At 37.8% G+C, this 20,832-nt stretch overlaps 1 protein-coding gene across 1 annotated transcript in view; it reads left to right on the top strand.

The window, feature by feature from the left end:
- ZNHIT6 (zinc finger HIT-type containing 6) overlaps positions 1-20,832 on the top strand; it is a 61,853-nt gene that overhangs the window by 4,542 nt on the left and 36,479 nt on the right. The window contains exon 5 of the mRNA XM_002686285.7: positions 4,790-4,893. Coding sequence (XP_002686331.1) covers positions 4,790-4,893 — 104 coding nt within the window. The remainder of the gene's footprint in view (positions 1-4,789; positions 4,894-20,832) is intronic.

Genomic DNA, 20,832 nt, shown 5'->3' on the forward strand with positions numbered 1-20,832 from the left:
GTTATAAATCCTTTGATTCTGTGGCTTGTGTTTGTACTCTTTTTCATTTCTTACGGTAAACAGCTTTTTTAAATTTTAATGTAGTACAAATTGTCTTGTGTTTCCTTTATAGTTAATAGTTTTATGTGTTTTTAAAGAAATCCTTCCCTTCCTTGAGGTTATGAAGCTATTCTCCTGTAATGATTTTCTGAAAGCTTTGTAATATCACATCTCACATTTATGTCTGTAAACATGGAACTGATTTTTGTCTATCATGTGAAGTAGAGGTCCTATTTAATTTTCCAAATGAATAATCTCCTTTTTCTAGCACCAGTTATTGAAAAGTTCACCCTTTCTCCACTGCTTTGCGGGACCATCTCTGTTATATATCAGGCATCCTCATATGCTTGTCCTGTTTGTTTCTGGCCTGTCTGTTCTATTCTGTTAAACCTCTTGTCTCTTGCAACTATTGTAGTCTTTGCTGAACTCACTGAAGAAGTCAATCTTCTCACTTTGTTCATTGTTTAGATTAGACCATAGCCATTTTTCTAGAATATTTTCTAGAATATTGTCTGAAATACAGATGTGGCTCTTTGTAACTTAATACAAATAAGAAAAACCAGCCAACTGATTTATAGTCCTACCTTCCCCACTTGGGTATTTTGATTGGATTTGCATTTATTTTGTAGAGTTACTTGGGTGATTGGATTTTACGGCATTGAATATTTAAATCCTTGATTGTTGTATCTCTGAATTTATTTGGGTCTTTAACATCTCTGTAATTTTCTTAGTGAAGGTCTTGCACATTTTTTGTTAGACTTATTCTTGAGCACTTTATTTTTTCTTAGTATTTTAAATAGTATTTTCTTTTAAAATTTTTTATTATCTCTTTGCTGGTATTCAGGAATGAAAGTTTTTGTTGTTGTCCATTTTATGGTAGTAGCCATATTAAAATCTATTCCAATACCTTATCTATAGATTTTTTGAGGTTTTCTCTATAAACAGTTCATCACAATTTGTGTCTAGCTTTCTGTCCTTATTCTTTTATCTCTTTTTCTTACCTTGTTAGAATAGCAAGAACTTCAATAATGTAAAATAGTAGTGATGATAGTAGATATTTAAAGTCCACTCCTGAGTTTGATGATTTGCTCGAGGGGTTCACAGGATGCAACGTGCAATTGAACTCATGGCTAAAGTTTATTACAGTGAAAGGATACAGAGCAAACTTTGCAAAAGGAAAATGTGTATGGGGCCAAGCCTGTAGGAATCCAGCCACAAGCTTCCCAAATTCCTCTCCTATTGGAGTCATACAATACACAGTTAATTTCCTCAGGCAATGGGTTGTGATAACTAATGTTTAAAGTTTATTGTCTACCAGGGAAACTCATTAGAGACTCAGTGCCCAAGGTTTTTATGGGGACTAGTTGCAGAAACACCCTTACCCTAGCAGTTGCCAAGTTCCATACACCCAGAAGGAAAGCAGATAAAAACCACATTTTTGTACAATTTCAGCATAATGAAGCAGAACCTACCATTTTTCATACCATTTTAGGAGAAATTTTTTGTCAGTGTAGGGTCCATTTACCAGTCAGTCAAATTGCCAAACTCCAGCCAAGAGCAAACCTTGCCAACAGAACTTTCTAAGGATAAGTTTCAGGCCTCTTATGTTAGCTCTTTTCTGTCTTTGTTTTGTAACCCTGATCATAGAGGGAAAAGTTTTAAGATTTCACCATGTTTACTTTTCAGTTTGTGGGTATAGTTTGATATCTAGATTAAAGAAGTTCTGTTCCCAGTTTGCTAACACATGTTAACATGAATCATGGTTATATTTTATCAAATGTTTTTTCTATATTTTATTATTATTTTAATATATAATATTCTAATAAGAATATGAATAATAATCTTTTAGGTGATTTTCTATTTTAAGCTAAACTTGCATGGTGTATTATTATCATATCATGCTTTTTATACTTTGCAGAATTCCGTTGTGTTATACGTGTGTACACATTATCCTTTCATTCATTTTGCATTTCTGTTCATGAGTGAGATAACTTCTAATTTTCCTTTTTGGTATTCTTAAGTTTCTCTATTGATGTGATTCCAGTTTCATAAAATTATTTGCTGATATTTCCATTTTGTTCTTAAATACATTAACATTGGGATTATTTCTCCCTTGGGAGTTTGATATAATTTTTTAATAGGCTGCAGAAGTTTATTCTTTACCATTAATGGGACTGTTCGGGTTTTCTCTGTCTCACGTCATTATTTTGTCTTAAGACTACATTTTCCTAGGAATTTGTTCATTTTACCTAACTTTTCCAATGTATTGGCATAAAGTTCTTCATAACATTTTCTTTAATGTGTCTGTAGGAAATGTAGTATTATCATTTGTGATATTGCTTACTTGTGTCTTTTTTTCTAGATCAGTTGCTATTACAGATTCCTTTTCTATTTAGTTACTGTGTCCTCTTGACTTCTGTTATATCCTTTATTATTTTTAGCTTAATTGCATTATGGTCAAAGAACATATTTTTTTCTGAGTTCATTTTTTAAAAAATACATTAAGACTTGTGTTTATGTCCCAGCATATAGTCAAATTTTGTAACGTTCCCTGTTTTCTTGGAGGAGCGGGGGAGGTATTCTGCAATTGCTAAATGTCTTATTCTAAACATATTCCTTTTAGGTCAGGTTTGTTAAATACATTGTTCAAATTATAACATTTCTGATTTTCTCTTTGTTTGTTTCTTTCTTCTACCAGTTACTGAGAGACATATTTTAATACTTCCCAATAGATAAAATCATCAGGATTTGTATGTTTCTCCTTGTGGATCAGGTAGCTTTGCTTCATATGCTTTAAGGGTACGTTATTAGATGCATACTTCAGGAAATTATTGGTGTATTTAACCTTTGGCCCTATGTTGTAACCCTTTTTGTCTCTAGCTTTTTGTGTTTTTGTCTGTTTTTAAACTATTTCCCTCCTTTGGTGTATTTTGTCCTTCACTTTTACGTTAGGCCTTTCTGTGTCCTTATGTTCTGTGTGTCTTTTCAAAATACCATATTGTTGATTTCTAGTTTTTCTCCATTCTGACAATCTGTAACTCTTAACTGAATCTCTTTTTCTCTTTTGGTTCCTGTGTACTGAGGCTTACTTCTTCTTTTTTTTTCATTGTGGTGGCTTCTGTTGCAGAGCTCAGACTCTACAGGGCATCGGCTTTAGTGGTTGCAGCATACAGCTCAGTGCCTGTGGCACTTGGGCTTAGTTGCCCCTTGGCATATAGCATCTTAGTCCCCTAACCAGGGATCAAACCTGCATTGGCAGGCATATTCTTAGTCACTAGACCACCAGGGAAGACCCCCTGATTTTCTTATATTGGTTATGCTTATTTATTTTTTGTTGAGTACTCCTTTTATTTTTCCCTTTAAAAATTACTTATGAGAATTGTTTGAAGGCTGGAATAAATAAATAGGCCTTCTTTTATTCTACCAGATACCTAGAAGCATTGCAGATCTAGGCTATCTTAAACCAGGTTGAAGGCTTAAGATTACATTAATCCCAAAGCAAGGCAAATCATTTCAAGTCTGAGCATGGACTGCCATGGCCAGGCTAGATGATTTCTAATGGATTTTTCTTTTTCCCCCTGTTCCAGTCAGACTAATAAAAAAAATTCCTAGCATGCTCTGGTGACCCTTATCCTGAGGGTGTATCATTCTGTGACTCAGTTTCATTTCATTTGAGAGGAGTTTCCACAAACATTACTAGATCTTGACTGTCTTGCTGAGGAGGCTCTAGAAAGGGGAAGCCTATATTTGCCATAATTAGCAAAAGTGGCTTCAGTGCTTTTTGCTTACTTCTCTGAGTTTCACTTTTCATTAAACATTGGCCTGTAGTTTCCCATTTCTGTCAGCTCTTCAATGCTTTTAAGGTGATCTTTGAAAATATTTACACAAATATATATAGCAAATAGCATTCTTAGATGTTTTCCATAGGAGAGTTGGGTCCTTATAATCACCGTCATTACTGAAACCAAAGTTTATGCACTGTGAAATTGCATGTAATTTCTTAAGTCATTTTCTTACTGACCCTCCCTTCCTCTTGACTTGACTTGATTGTCTAACTCTGTACATTGCAAAGTCTAGATGCCACTCACTTAAAAAGTTGCATTTATATTTTGCCACTTCTTTGAGTGATCTTTCTTCTTCGTTGATGATATTACTTCCTTCAGTACTCTCTGGAGTTGACTAATTCAGCTCAACCAACCTACGTGGTCAGTGGAATAATACATGTCAGAGCTAGAATTCTCATACCTCATTTTGTACATCCTACATCAGTGGCTACTTTTAAGTTAAGCCTTGTACTCGGCAGCGCCATAGTTCCTTCCCTGAATGAGCTACCTACCTAGTAATAGAAGCAGGCATATATACAGCCAACTATGGTATGAAACCATCAGTAAAAAAGAAGAAAAAAAAAAACTATATAGGTAATCCCTGTGATTGCTAAAACCTGTATGTTTTTAAAATCCCCATGAAATTCTTCTTTTGGCTTATAGGATATATGGTTAAAAGCACAGACTGCAGTTAGACAGACCTGGATTTAAATGTAGGCTTTACATCTCTAAAATAGCAGAAATGAGAGTAATAATAGTACCTGCTTCATAATATTGTGAGGATTAAATGATATATTGCTGTTTATTGTAGTTTGTGAAGCATAAGTATTCGATAAATCTTAACTTACATTTTAAACACTGTTTTATGTGCTTTTGGAATTTAAGCTATTTGAAAATTAATTTGTCTGTTTGTTTTTGTTTGTTAGATGTACTTTATGAAAAATCGTGCTCGAAAGCAAGGTATTAATTTAAAACTTCTACCCAATGGATTCACAAAAAGAAAAGAAAATTCAACATTTTTTGATAAGAAGTAAGTTTCTGACTTCTTTTTTAGTATATTAGATGTTCTTATTAGATGAGGAGCATCTTTTAAGCTTTGATTTGCTTGGAACATTGCTCCTCAAAGTGTGGCCTATGAGATGTTTGTCATTGATTGGTAGAGGACAAGATGACTGCAGAAACTGGACTTAAGCATTTAAGAACTTATGCTAGTTTTATGTCATGTGACTTTAACATTTTTGGTTTGCTCCCTGTGTGTTTGAGAGAGAGAGATGGAGAGAGAGAAGGTAGCGTGTATATGTATATATCTTTCTCTCTGAGACCTAAAATACCATCAAAGTATTTCAGAAGCTTCAAGGACAAAATAAGAAGTCAAAGCAGAATTTCTGCATATTTTTAACCAGAGGAGCTTGACTTTTATACTCTTTTCTACTTTGGAATTCCAAATAGTAATTCATTTGTGAGTGAGTGATGGAGAAGAAGGGAAACTTGGAAAACATTTACTCTAGAAAATCTGAATAGAGATAATACATTAGAGATTAGTTTCTTGCTCTCTGAAATTGCTAGGTCAAAAAGGCCCCATTCGTACAGAGGAGAACAGGATCCCAAAGTACTGTAAGTAGCCCATTAAATTATTAGGTAATACCTTTACAAAGTCAAGATTCTAGTTTAGAGTCAAAAAGCCTGAGTGAGTCCCTCCCACTTTATTTTTTTTTTTTTTTATTTTATTTTATTTTTAAACTTTATTAGTTTTGCCAAATATTGAAATGAATCCATCACAGGTATACATGTGTTCCCCATCCTGAACCCTTAGTGAGTCCCTCCCACTTTAGTCTCTTAGTAACTGCAAGGCCTTGAACAAATTACTTCCTTTCTCCGGACTCTGTCTGTATAATGGTGGGGGTTGAACTAGGTAACGCTCAGTTCAGTTCAGTCGCTCAGTCGTGTCCGACTCTTTGCGACCCCATGAATCGCAGCACGCCAGGCCTCCCTGTCCATCACCAACTCCCAGAGTTCACTCAGACTCACGTCCATCGAGTCAGTGATGCCATCCAGCCATCTCATCCTCTGTCGTCCCCTTCTCCTCCTGCCTCCAATCCCTCCCAGCATCAGAGTCTTTTCCAATGAGTCAACTCTTCTTATGAGGTGGCCAAAGTACTGGAGTTTCAGCTTTAGCATCATTCCTTCCAAAGAAATCCCAGGGCTGATCTCCTTTAGGATGATTGGATCTCCTTGCAGTCCAAGGGACTCTCAAGAGTCTTCTCCAACACCACAGTTCAAAAGCATCAATTCTTCAGCACTCAGCTTTCTTCACAGTCCAACTCTCACATCCATACATGACCACAGGAAAAACCATACCCTTGACTAGATGGACCTTTGTTGGCAAAATTATGTCTCTGATTTTGAATATGCTATCTAGGTTGGTCATAACTTTCCTTCCAAGGAGCAAGCGTCCTTTAATTTCATGGCTGCAGTCACCATCTGCACTGATTTTGGAGCCCAAAAAAAAAAGTCTGACACTGTTTCCACTGTTTCCCCATCTATTTCCCATGAAGTGATGAGACCGGATGCCATGATCTTCGTTTTCTGAATGTTGAGCTTTAAGCCAACTTTTTCTCTCTCCACTTTCACCTTCATCAAGAGGCTTTTTAGTTCCTCTTCACTTTCTGCCTTAAGGGTGGTGTCATCTGCATATCTGAGGTTATTGATATTTCTCCTGGCAATCTTGATTCCAGCTTGTGTTTCTTCCAGTCCAGCGTGTCTCATGATGTACTCTGCATATAAGTTAAATAAGCAGGGTGACAATATACAGCCTTGACGTACTCCTTTTCCTATTTGGAACCAGTCTGTTGTTCCATGTCCAGTTCTAACTGTTGCTTCCTGACCTGCACACAGGTTTCTCAAGAGGCAGGTCAGGTGGTCTGGTATTCCCATCTCTTGAAGAATTTTCCACAGTTTATTGTGATCCATACAATCCAAGGCTTTGGCATAGTCAATAAAGCAGAAATAGAGGTTTTTCTAGAACTCTCTTGCTTTTTAGATGATCCAGCAGATGTTGGCAATTTGATCTCTGGTTCCTCTGCCTTTTCTAAAACCAGCGTGAACATCTGGAAGTTCACGGTTCACGTATTACTGAAGCCTGGCTTGGAGAATTTTGAGCATTACTTTACTAGCATGTGAGATGAGTGCAATTGTGTGGTAGTTTGAACATTCTTTGGCATTACCTTTCTTTGGGATTGGAATAAAAACTGACCTTTTCCAGTCCCATGGCCACTGCTGAGTTTTCCCAATTTGCTGGCATATTGAGTGTAGCACTTTCACAGCATCATCTTTAAGGATTTGAAATAGCTCCACTGGAATTCCATCACCTCCACTAGCTTTGTTCGTAGTGATGCTTTCTAAGGCCCACTTGACTTCACATTCCAGGATGTCTGGCTCTAGGTGAGTGATCACACTATCGTGATTATCTGGGTCATGAAGATGTTTTTTGTACAGTTCTTTTGTGTATTCTTGCCACCTCTTCTTAATATCTTCTGCTTCTGTTAGGTCTCTACCATTTCTGTCCTTTATCAAGCCCATCTTTGCATGATATGTTCCCTTGGTATCTCTAATTTTCTTGAAGAGATCTCTAGTCTTTCCCATTCTGTTGTTTTCCTCTATTTCTTTGCATCGATCGCTGAGGAAGGCTTTCTTATCTCTTCTTGCTATTCTTTGGAACTCTGCATTCAGATGTTTGTGTCTTTCCTTTTCTCCTTTGCTTTTCCCTTCTCTTCTTTTCACAACTATTACAGGAGCTGACTGTGGCTCAGATCATGAACTCCTTATTGCCAAATTCAGACGTAAATTGAAGAAAGTAGGGAAAACCACTAGACCATTCAGGTATGACCTAAATCAAATCCCTTATGATTATACAATGGAAGTGAGAAATAGATTTAAGGAACTAGATCTGATAGATAGGGTGCCTGATGAACTATGGACGGAGGTTCGTGACATTGTACAAGAGACAGGGATCAACACCATCCTCATGGAAAAGAAATGCAAAAAAGCAAAATGGCTGTCTGAGGAGGCCTTACAAATAGCTGTGAAAACGTAACGCTACTGTTCCCTTAAAATTTTACTACGTAAATTAAAAAAACTGAACCATCAGAACTATCATTATTCTAAAAATCTTCCATCTTTTCAACAGATATTATATTTTTAGAGAATGGTGTTATCCAGTTATATATTTCAAAACAGATAATTATAAAGGTGGTTTTCTCTTTTCTTGGTTGGTTTCCAAGATTATAGTAATATTTTGCATTTATCAGACTTCCCTGGTAGCTCAGAGCGTAGTCTGCCTGCAGTGCGGGAGACCAGCTTTGATCCCTGGGTAGGGAAGATCCCCTGGAGAAGGAAAAAGCAACACACTCCAGTATTCTTGCCTGGAAAATCCCATGAATGGGGGAGCCTGGCAGGCTAAAGTTCATGGGGTCGCAAAGAGTCAGACACGACTGAGCGACTTCACTTTGCATTTATCAAATATGAGATAATTCTTTTGTGTGTTTTGAAACTGACATAGAAATTGACATGATTTGTTTGAAATTTAAAGTAACTGGTTTGTGCCTTCTGAAATATAAAATGTATTCCTGTTTTATGAAAGAAAACATTCAGAGCCTCAAATGTAAAACTTTGAGGTCTTTAGATACATAAATGTTTGTGGGAAGTTTTTTCCAAGACTACTACATTCAGTGTATTTTCTGGGTTTAGATTACAAATTTATGCTGTTATTTTGGAATTCCTCATCTGTGAAGTAGCAAATCAGACTCTTCTTGCATTATGCCTTTTACTCATGAATTTACAATGATTTGGGCTTGATGTTTTTATATTTTTAGTGTCTTGCCATGAAGAGATTAGCAACATAGAACACAATAGACTTTAATTAGTTTTTCAGCTGTTTTCACCTCTGTAAAATGGAGCTAATGATAGCTACTGTGTAGTCCTGACCTCAGTGTGTTAATTTACCTAGACACTAACCTGAATGCAGGAAGAAATCAGCACATAGTAGCAATTGTAAAAGTAATAAACCCTCAGCATAAAGAGTTTAAAGGAAAAATAGCAAGTGTAATTCCACTATGTAGAGACAACCAATGATAATGTTTCCTTCTCATCATGTTTGCTTCTTTTTTTCAATTAATAAAATACAATATCCTTACAAAAAAGTATAAAAATTTACTTGACTCTCCTCAAGTTAAGCATTACTTTATAAATAAAAGGTACACCTTTTTTCTACAGCTAGCTTTTTCCTATTTAGCAACATATTATGAACTTCGTGCTTGATAATGCAAGTCTGCGCGTTTTAAGTAGTATATTTCAACTATGACTACTGTATCCTAATTTATTTATTACCAGATTATCAAACAGTTGCTTAATTTCTGGTTTTTAATTATTACAAATAATACTGTTGTAAACATCCTTGAACAAGTTGTTTTGCATGCTCATGTGACTTTTCTATAGATCGATTCCTGATAAGTGGCATTACTGGGTCACAGATTACATGCATTTAAACTGTTGAGAGAAACTCCAAATTGTCCTCTCAAAAAAAGTACCACTTTGTAGCTTTTACAAAAATGTATGAATACCTATTTTAGTTATACTGTGCTTTAACTGAATATTATTAAACTTCTTTGCCTATCTGATTAGAGGTTGAATTCTTCAACTTTTTCATTCAGATATGCATGTTTTTAATCTCATCTTGATCAGTTGCATGCATTGTAAATGTTTTTACCAGTCTTTCCATTCTTAATTTTGCCTTCTGGTCATTTTTGATGCATTTTAAAGAATGGCTAAAAAGAAGAAAGGTTCTATAAAACATAAAGATAGTGAAGTGGAGTGGTTAAGAACACAAACTGGAGCTAGGCTGCCTTGGTTCAAATTTCTGACCTTCCTCTTCTAGCCATGTGATACTAAGCTAAGCCACCTAACTTCCTTGTGCTTCAGTTCCTCGTCTATAAAGTAGGACTGGTAATAATAAACTAGGGATAAGCCAGTTTTCATTTCCACTTACAGTAACTTAGAAATCCTATTTAAACATTTCACTAGCACTGAATTGTCTCTTTTTTAATATTTGTTGCTATTTTGGAAGGTGGAAATTGTTTTAATTTGCTTTTACTTAATTGCTCCATAGATAATGAGTATTTGCCCATGTGTTTCAAAGCAATATTTTAAAATTCAAATGTGAAGTTTGACTTAATCTAATCTGTGGTAGTAAGATGCTCTTAGAACTGTTTTGGTAAGATACGTAATTCAGAACTGTGGGACAGAGTTTTTCCATTTGTTCTTTGTTAAATTGCCCATTATTATTTCTAAATGGAAAATAATCATGCCACAAACTGAATTTAGAATGTCTGTATTTGGATGTTCCTTGAATAATAAAGCATGAAGGTGAGTTCCCATTTAGTTGATAGCCATACTTATTAGTTAGTCAATAGTCCGCTCAGTTGGTTAATAGCTTGGAAGTCTTTTGAGTGTGTCCTTATACTTTGTTCATTTTTCAGCATTTTCATCAGTGATTTAGGTCATGATTTCTTATCTTGGTGCTGCTAACATATTGAACCACAGAGCTCCTGTTGTGAGTGTGCATTTTAGGATGTTTAGCAGCATCCCTGGCCTCTACCCACTGGATATTGGTAACACACACACAAAGGCATTCTTTGTGATACCTGTGGTTTCTCAGACATTTGTATGAAAATGGTAAAAACTTTGGATGATCATAATGTTATTTGCTGGAGGGAAGGAAGAAGGGGATACTACCTCTTATCAGAGAATTATTTTTACCTCCCATATCTCCGATACTCTGTTTTTAAGAGAATTGTTTATAAGCTTTCTTAAACTTTAAGAAGTAGTTAAAGTTTTGACTGAGATAAACATGAATTTGAATATGGTTTCTACACTTGGTATATGTTAGGTGTCCTTGGGCAAAAGTGAATTTGCTAGATTGTTGACAGGAATAAATAAAATAATATGAAAATAATACCCAGCACTTAGCAGATAATGTGCAGCAATAAAAGATCTGCATTTTCGTACTGGAAATCTTTGGGAATACATTTACTATATTATATTCATTCCTAGTAGGTCTGCTGCTGCTGCTGCTAAGTCGCTTCAGTCGTGTCCGACTCTGCGACCCCATAGACGGCAGCCCACCAGGCTCCCCCGTCCCTGGAATTCTCCAGGCAAGAACACTGGAGTGGGTTGCCATTTCCTTCTCCAATGCATGAAAGTGAAAAGTGAAAGTGAAGTAGCTGAGTCCTGTCCGACTCCTAGCGACCCCATGGACTGTGGCCCACCAGGCTCCTCCATCCATGGGATTTTCCAGGCAAGAGTGCTGGAGTAGGGTACCATCGCCTTCTCCCCTAGTAGGTCTAGGGCAGCATTATAATTAAACAATACTATTTCTCCAGTGAAACCTCCAAATGTTTGAATTAAAATGGGAAAATAATGAGTATAAATGAGCTCAGTCACTTTTTTGCTGCTGGAGGAGTTATGAAAATCTTTCAGCTTCAGAGATTCAGGGATTGGAATTGTTCCCATGTAATTTTGGTCCTGTACTAAGATTATTGTAATTACTCCCTAGGCATTAAATTGGTCCTTTGCTTATTTAAGCAGCTTAAGCTACAATATACACAAAAACTCAAACTGAAATTATTTAAAATTGAATGTTCCAGTGGTAACTTTTGAGCAATCTGAATGAAGAATTCTTTGTGGTATTTTTGTAACTTTTCTGTAAAGTTTGAAATTATTTGAAAATAAGAGGGTTTAAAAAAAAAATTAAATACCTACACCCCCTGCCCCCACCTCCATGAAGTGTGACTAATGTACATTGTGTCTGAATTACCTCCGTAGGACTAATAGCAACTTATATAGTAGCAAGTGCATTAATACCTTAGAATCATAGGTTCATTTTAACCCAAGCATTCTTTATGGTAGAAGTTTTTGACCAGTATGACTTCAAATCTCCAAAATCATATGCAAAATTATGTGATACATAAATTTTTCTAAGACTAGGAACCATAATTCTCATTTTATAGTCGAAGTGTGATGTAACCCTAACCAGCCTGTGATGTCAAAAGTATATTTAATAGCTGTAAATTTTAAAGGACTGGTGAATTTGCTATAATGTCATAATGGATAACTTTAATGAACAAAGAAAAGTTAAGAGATGCTTATGTTAAGAATAACTTGAGCCAATACAAAATGGACATTCTCTGTTAAAAATAGAGGAGCTTGGTAAGAAAATGGTATAAGGCTCCCCTACTTATTTTAGTCATTGTTATTCAGCCACTGTGTCATGTCCAGCTATTTGCAACACCATGGACTGCAGCACGCAGGTTTCGCTGTCCTTCAGTATCTCATGGAGTTTGCTCAGACTCATGTCCATTGAGTCGGTGATGCCATCCAACCATCTCATCCTCTGTCGTCCCCTTCTCCTCCCTTCACTCTTTCCCAGCATCAGGGTCTTTTCCAGTGAATTGGCTCTTTGCATCAGTTGGCCAACATTTAGAGGGGACTACAAACTACTTCTTTTAAATAATGACTCTTTCAGAGGTAAATGCTCTGCCTCAGCTCTTTGTATGGCATATAACTTTATATTTATTCTCAATCAGTGCTAATCAAAAACTGTTGAAAGAATGGAAAAGATCTGTATGAAGAAAACTTAAATTCTACTGAATGGCTTAAACAAGTCAAGCAAATGGGGGGAAAGGACCTTGTTATTAGCTGACTCAATATTACAGAAATAACATTTATTTCTTAAATGAATGATCTTTAAATCTGATATGATCCTAATGAAATCACTAATGAAATACTGTTTTTTATTTCGGAAATTTTTTTTTTTTTTTGGAGAAGGAAAAGATCCATAAAATGACTTTAGTTCATTCTGAAGAATAAACATGGGAGAAGCACCAGGAAAAACCAGGGGGGAAAAAGAGGAATAAGGCTGGACTCATTAAAATGTATGAAATTTTAGTAAAGTTTTATGGTATTGATGTAGAAATCTATAGTGAGATTATAGAAAATAGACATGAGGCTATTTGACACTCTAGTATATGATCAGATAGAGATAGCATTTCAAATTAGTATAGATAATGACTTATTCAATAAATGCAGTTGAGACAGCCTGCCATTTAACAGTTTTTTGTTTTTTTTAATAGAATGTCCAGTCAGGTCGATTGCTCAGTCGTGTCCAACTCTTTGTGACCCCAGGGACCACAGTACACCAACCTTCCCTGTTCCATCACCAACTCCCGGAGCATACTCAGACTCATGTACATCACATCAGTGATGCCATCCAACCATCTCATTCCCTGTTGTCCCCTTCTCTTCCCACCTCCAATCTTTCCCAGCCTCAGGATCTTTTCAAATGAGTCAGTTCTTCACATCAGATGGCCAGCGTATTAGAGTTTCAGCTTCAACATCAGTCCTTCCAGTGAATATTCAGGACTGAATTCCTTTAGGATGGACTGATTGGATCTCCTTGCAGTCCAAAGGACTCTCAACAGTCTTCTCCAACACCACCGTTCAAAAGCATCAGTTTGTTGGCACTCATCTTTCATGGCTGCAGTCACCATCTACAGTGATTTTGGAGCCCAAAAAAATAGTCTGTCACTGTTTCCATTGTTTCCCCATTTATTTGCCATGAAGTGATAGGACCAGATGCCGTGATCTTAGTTTTCTGAATGTTGAGTTTTAAGCCAACTTTTTCACTCTCCTCTTTCACTTTCATCAAGAGGCTCTTTAGTTCTTCTTTGCTTTCTGCCATAAGGGTGGTATCATTTGTGTATCTGAGGTTATTGATATTTCTCCCAGCATTCTTGATTCCAACTTGTGCTTCATCTAGCCTGGCATTTTGCATGATGTACTCTGCATATAAATTAAATAAGCAGAGTGACAATATACAGCCTTGACATACTCCTTTCCCAATTTGGAACCAGTCTGTTCCATGTCCAATTCTAACTATTGCTTCTTGACATGGATACAGATTTCTCAGGAGGCAGGTCAGGTGATCTGGTATTCCCATCTCTTTAAGAATTTTCCACAGTTTCTTGTGATCCAGTCAAAGGCTTTGGCATAGTCAATAAAGCAAAAGTAGATGTTTTTCTGGAACTCTCTTGCTTTTTTGATGATCCAACGGATGTTGGCAATTTGATCTCTGGTTCCTCTGCCTTTTCTAAATCCAGCTTGAACATCTGGAAGTTCACGGTTCACGTACTGTTGAAACCTGACTTGGAGAATTTTGAGCATTACTTTGCTAGCGTGAGAGATGAAGGCCATTGTGTAGTACTTTGAGCATTCTTTGGCGTTGCCTTTCTTTGGGATTGGACTTCCCTGGTGGCTCAGACGGTAAAGCGTCTGTCTACAATGGGGGAGACCTGGGTTCAATCCCTGGGTTGGGAAGATCCCCTGGAAAAGAAAATGGCAATCCACTCCAGTACTATTGCCTGGAAAATCCCATGGACAGAGAAGCCTGGTAGGCTACAGTCAGACACGACTGAGCGACTTCACTTTCACTTTCTTTGCGATTGGAATGAAAACTGACCTTTTCCAGTCCTGTGGCCACTGCTGAGTTTTCCAAATTTGCTGGCATATTGAGTGCAGCACTTTCACAGCATCATCTTTTAGGATTTGAAATAGCTCAACTGGAATTCCATCACCTCCACTAGCTTTGTTTGTAGTGATGCTTCCTAAGGCCCACTTGACTTCACATTCCAGGATGTCTGGCTCTAGGTGAGTGTGAGTGATCACACCATGATTATCTGGATTGTGAAGTTCTTTTTTGTACAGTTTTGTGTATTCTTGCCGCCTCTTCTTAATATCTTCTGTTAGATCCATACCATTTCTGTCCTTTATTGTGCTCATTTTTGCATGAAATGTTCCTTTGATATCTCTTATTTTCTTGAAGAGTTCTCTATAGTCTTTACCATTATATTATTTTCCTCTATATCTTTGCATTAATCCCTGAGGAAGGCTTTCTTATCACTCCTAGCTGTTCTTTGGAACTCTGCATTCAAATGGGTATATCTTTCCTTTTCTCCTTTGCCTTTCACTTCTCTTCTTTTCTCAGCTATTTGTAAAGCCTCCTCAGACAGCCATTTTGCCTTTTTGCATTTCTTTTTCTTGGAGATGGTCTTAATCTCTGCCTCCTGTACAGTGTCACAACCTCTGTCCATAGTTCTTCAGGCACTCTACCAGATCTAATCACTTGAATCTATTTGTCACTTCCACTGTAAAATCGTAAGGGATTTGATTTAGGTCATACCGAAATGATCTAGTGGTTTTCCTACTGTCTTCAATTGAAGTCTGAATTTGGCAGTAAGGAGTTCATGGTCTGAGCCACAGTCAGCTCCCAGTCATGTTTTTGCTGACTTTATAGAGCTTCTCCATCTTTGGTTGCAAAGAATATAATCAGTCTGATTTCAGCATTGACCATCTGGTGATGTCCATGTGTAGAGTCTTCTCTTGTGTTGTTGGAAGAGGGTATTTACCATGACCAGTGCATTCTCTTGACAAAACTCTATTAGCCTTTGCCCTGTTTCATTTTGTACTCCAAGGCCAAATTTTGCCTGTTACTCCAGGTAGCTCTTGAATTCCTACTTTGGCACTCCAGTCCCTTATAATGAAAAGGACATCTTTTGGGGGTGTTAGTTCTATAAAGTCTTGTAAGTCTTCATAGAACCATTCAACTTCAGCTTCTTCAGCATTACTGGTCGGAGCATAGACTTGGATTACTGTGATATTGAATGTTTTGCCTTAGAAACGAACAGAGATCATTCTGTTGTTTTTGAGATTTCATCCAAGTACTGCATTTCAGACTCTTGTTGACTATGATGGCTATTTCATTATTTCTAAGGGATTATTGCCCACTGTAGTAGATATAATGGTCATCTGAGTTAAACTCACCCATTTCAGTCCATTTTAGTTTGCTAATTCCTAAGATGTCAATGTTCACTCTTGCCATCTCCTGTTTGACCACTTCCAATTTGCCTTTTTTTCATGGACTTAACATTCCAGGTTCCTATGCAATATTGCTCTTTACAGCATCAGACTTTTCTTCCATTACCAGTCATATCCAGAATTGGGTGTTGTTTTTGCTTTGGCTCCGTCTCTTCCTTCTTTCTGGAGTTATTTCTCCACTCTTCTCCAGTAGCATATTGGGCACCTACCAACCTGGGGAGTTCATCTTTCAGTGACATACCTTTTTGCCTTTTCATACTGTTCATGGGATTCTCAAGGCAACAATATTGAAGTGGTTTGTCATTCCCTCCTCCAGTGGACCACGTTTTGTCAGAACCCTCTGCCATGCCCCATCCGTCGTGGGTGGCCCTTGCATGGCATGGCTCATAGTTTCATTGAGCTAGTCAAGGCTGTGGTCCATGTGATCAGTTTGGTTAATTTTCTGTGATTGTGGTTTTCATGCTGTCTGCCTTCTGATGGATAAGGATAAGAGGCTTGTGGAAGCTTCCTGAAGTGAGAGACTGACTGAGGGGGAAACTGGGTCTTGTTCTGTTGGGTGGGGCCGTGTTCAGTAAATCTTTAATCCAATTTTCTGTTGATGGGCGGGGCTGTGTCCCCTCCCTGTTGCTTGACCTGAGGCCAAACTATGGTGGAGGTGATGAAGATAATGGTGACCTCCTTCAAAAGGTCCCATGCAGGCAAGGCTGACCCACGCCTCTGCTGGAGACTCCTGGACTCATAGGCGTATCTGGGTCAGTCTCTTGTGGGGTCACTGCTCCTTTCTCCTGGGTCCTGGTGCACACAAGGTTTTGCTTGTGCCCTCCCTGATGGCTCAGGGTAAAGCGTCTGCCTGCAATGCAGGAGACCTGGGTTCGATCCCTGGGTCAGGAAGATCCCCTGGAGAAGGAAATGGCAACCCACTCTAGTACTGTTGCCTGGAAAATCCCATGGACAGAGAAGCCTGGTAGACCACAGTCCATGGGAATCGCAAAGAGTCGGACATGACTGAGCGACTTCACTTTCACTTCCAGGAGTTTGTTTTCCCAGTCCTGTGTAAGTTCAGGAAGTTCTATGATGGGATTAATGGCAACCTCCTCCAAGAGAGCTTATGCCATAACCAGGTCTGCTGCACCCAGAGCCCCTGCCCCTGCGGCAGGCCTCTGCTGACCCGTACTTCCACAGTAGACACTCAGACACAGTTCTGGCTCAGTTTCTGTGGGTTGGTCATGCATTTTATGCCCTTCCCTGGTCTGAACAGCTCAGGTGACCAGGTGCTTGGCCAGTGCACTGTCTCAGGTGGGCTGTGCATCTTAATCACCTTCCGGGTCCTGGCTGCACAGCAAGAGCATGTGTGCCGTATGTCTCCACGGGAGAGCTGATCTGGCAGATGTCAGCCATCCATGATCTCAGGAAGAAGTGGTTAGCAGCTGGGAGCCTGCTCACAGTTTGGTGGAAGATGCCCTCTCTAGGGCTAAAATGCCCTCTCTGCAGCTAGGAGCCTCTTGCCTTCGGGCTCGGGCTGTGTCAAGGCTGCCTCTTTGCCTCTGGGCGGGGAGGGGCTGGTACACTGCTAGCTCTCCTTTGATATTTGCTCTGTCCCTTGTGCTGTGATCAGGCCAGGCTGCATGTTAGATTGTTAGGTTAGAGCCTTTCTGGGAAAGTTCTCCTTTCCACAGTTGCAGTTAGGCATGTATTCTGTGGGTTTCCCACCGCCCCCAACACCCACCCCACAGCGCCACCCCCCCGCCCCCCGCCTCTAGGTTATGTTGCCTTCTGAGATTCCAGAACTCCCCATAGACCCGCCTGTGAGAGGGTTTCTTATTGTGTGGAAACTTCTCCTTCTTCATGACTCCCCAGGACAGGTCTCCACCCCTAACTCTTTTGTCTCTCTTTTTGTCTTTTATATTTTGTCCTACCTCCTTTCGAAGAGAATGGGCTGCCTTTCTGGGTGCCTAGTGTCCTCCACCAGTGTTCAGAAATTGTTTTGTGAAAGTTGCTCAGCAATGAAATGATCTTTTGATGAAGGTCCAAGTGGAATTAATTGAGATATAATTGACATATAGCTCTGTGTAAGGTGTATAGCCTAATGATTTGATTTACTAACATCATGAAGTGATTATCATAATAAATTTAGTAAACATCCCTCATCTCATAGATAAAAAATTAAAGAAATAGAAAAGTTTTTCTTGTGATGAGAATACTTAGGATTTACTCTCTAAGCAACTTTTATATATAACACACTGCAGTGTTGATTATATTTATCATGTTGTTTTTTTATCTCCTTAGTGCTTATTTCTCTTACAACTGGAAGTTTGTACTTTTTGACTACCCTTCTCCAGTTCCCCTTCCTTCTCCCTTCTCTCCAGTAACCAGAAATCTGATCTCATTTTCTATGAATGAGTCAATTTATTTTTGAAGTCTAAGTGACCTACAACATCATGTTAGTAAAATCTAAAACTTGAAATAAAAAAATATGGAAATATTTTCATAATTTTGAAAAGAGAAGCATCCCATCCAAAGCCATTAAGGGAAAAATAACTAAATTTACATAGCTTTTAAAAAAAAATTGTATAGCCTGAAAAGACCATAATAAAATCCAAAGACCCCCTCTCCAAAAAAATCTTTGACATATATGACAATGTTTATGCATTGATAAGAAAAAAGACTAGTAACTAAGAAAAAGGACAAAGGAGAAGAATAGATGGTCATAGAAAGATGTGTGTGTGTGTGTGTGTGTGTGTGTACACACAATCAAAGTATGTGTCTGACAAGCATATATTAATAGTATCTAATACAGTGAACGTGTGAGCTACCCAGACCATTTTCTTCTTTCACTGTTCTTGAGAGTAAAAACTTAGGAGTCATTTTAGAAGGCAGTGTTTCTAAAAACATTATGCGTGCCTATTCAAGGAATTTAGCCTACACATGTATTAGTACAGTTCACAGAGATATATGTACATATTTATCTAGTGCAGTATTGTTTTTAATAACACAAAACCTGGAAACAACTTTGAGTATCCCTCGGTACTGGACTGAGCTAAGTTAATAATGATGCCTTCATACGGTGGAATTCTATGCAACCATTAAATTACATATAGAAGTATTGTCATGCCATGACATCCATGATAAATATCCAGTGGAAAAATAATATTGGAGTTTAGTTGTCTGAAAGATAAGAAGCTAACTTTTACTATTGTGAAATTCACATGCAGTGAAATGCACAAATCTTACGTGTACATTTGTTGAGTTTTGACAAATGCATATATACCTGTATAACCCAGTCCCTGTAAATAGGTAAAACACTATCATCACCCAAAAGATTTTTCCTAGTTATCCCATTTCCTCCCCAGACAAACTATTCTAATTTTTCCCCTGAAGATGAATTTTGCCTGTTTTAAAATTTCATATGTGTGAATCCTATAGCTCCACCCTTGCTTTTGAACAATAGTTTAGCTGAATATGAAGTATCTCAGGGTCACATTTTAGTACTTCGGTTTATTTATAACACTGTCCTCTCACTTCTTTTGCCACTATTGAGAACGTTGTTTTATATAGTCTTTCTATGTCAATTGCTTTTAAGTTCTTCGTTTTTGTCTTTGGGTGATTTATCTTCCTTTGGGGGTGGTGTGCTTTCTGTGTAATTCTGGAAAATTCTAATTTGTTACCTTAACTTTTTGCTTTTTTGTTCATCTTTGCTACATTCTGGGCAATTAATTCAGCTGTATCAACCAAGTCACTTTTCCCTCCTTGTTGTGTCTAATTAATCTGACCTTTAGCCCATGCACTGGATGGGTTTTTGTTTCAGTTACATTTTTCATGTCTAGGAGTTACATTCCTTTTTCAAATGTATCTGGTCTTTTAAGTAGAATGTGTTCCCTTCTCAGGTTTTAACCTACCTTTTTATTCAATAATTTAATACATCTGTTATCTGCATAAATAATTCTGTCTGAAATTCTTGGTAATTTGCTACCGCTATCTGCTGTTTCTGCTGATTCTTCATTATGATGGCTTATTTCCTTGTTTTTTTCTAAAATTGTGAAGTCAAGTTCATGCAGGAGGTGGTATGCAATTGCTTATGCCAGATACCGCATTGCACCAGTCGAGGACCCTCTTTAATTTCTTAGTTTGAAGTTTATCAGACTATACTATCTATGGTAATGATTTGAACTCCAACCCATTTGAGGATTTCATAGTTATTCATTCTCAATTGAAACCTTTCCCCCACCCCCTGATCCTTTCTTTCCCCCTCAGGCTTAAGCTGAGATGAACATGTTTCCTCCTTATCTCCCTTTGCTGGTAGCCACAATTTTTCTGGTTCACCCTTTCACTAGTTTTATGCAGTGGTCTTAATTTAAGGTCTTCGCCTTATTTGATACCAGTATCTTGTCTCATGTTACCCAGTGGCTGTTGAAACATAAGCCTTTTAATTACTAAGCCTCTTGGTTACTCAGAGGCAAAGGCCTCCAGAGCGGGTGTAGTTTCCTCATTCCACTATGGTTTTTAGTTCCTGCTTCCTTTTGGCTCCTGAAGATGTTTCTTACTTTTTGATGAGCTCAGTATGTTTGCTTTATTTGTCCAGGATTTCTTATTGAGCGCTTTGAGAAGATTTTCAGATGATCTTCTTTACCATTTTGCACTATTTGCTTAAAATAAGTAGTGGCCCTGAACAAAGGGAGCTTCAGTTGTTGAAGAGAGATGGATCAGGAAGGCATGATAATGACTTTTTCACTGAACAGTTCTACTCTTAGAAATGTATCTGGCACATATAATCGTATGTATGGAAAATGAAATATGTACCAGGATATTCAGTGCAATGTTTTGATAGTAAGAGAGCAGTATGAATCTAAATACCCGTCAATAGTGGACTACTGAACTGAATTATGGTGTGCCTTTATAATGGGAAAAAAATTCAGCAACTCTAAATGTATGAATATGGAGTGGTTGCCAGAAATACTAAGTGAATAAAGACAGATACAGAACTACA

This window comes from Bos taurus, chromosome 3 (genome assembly GCF_002263795.3).
Source record: "Bos taurus isolate L1 Dominette 01449 registration number 42190680 breed Hereford chromosome 3, ARS-UCD2.0, whole genome shotgun sequence".
In the NCBI taxonomy this organism is placed as follows: Eukaryota; Metazoa; Chordata; class Mammalia; order Artiodactyla; family Bovidae; genus Bos; species Bos taurus.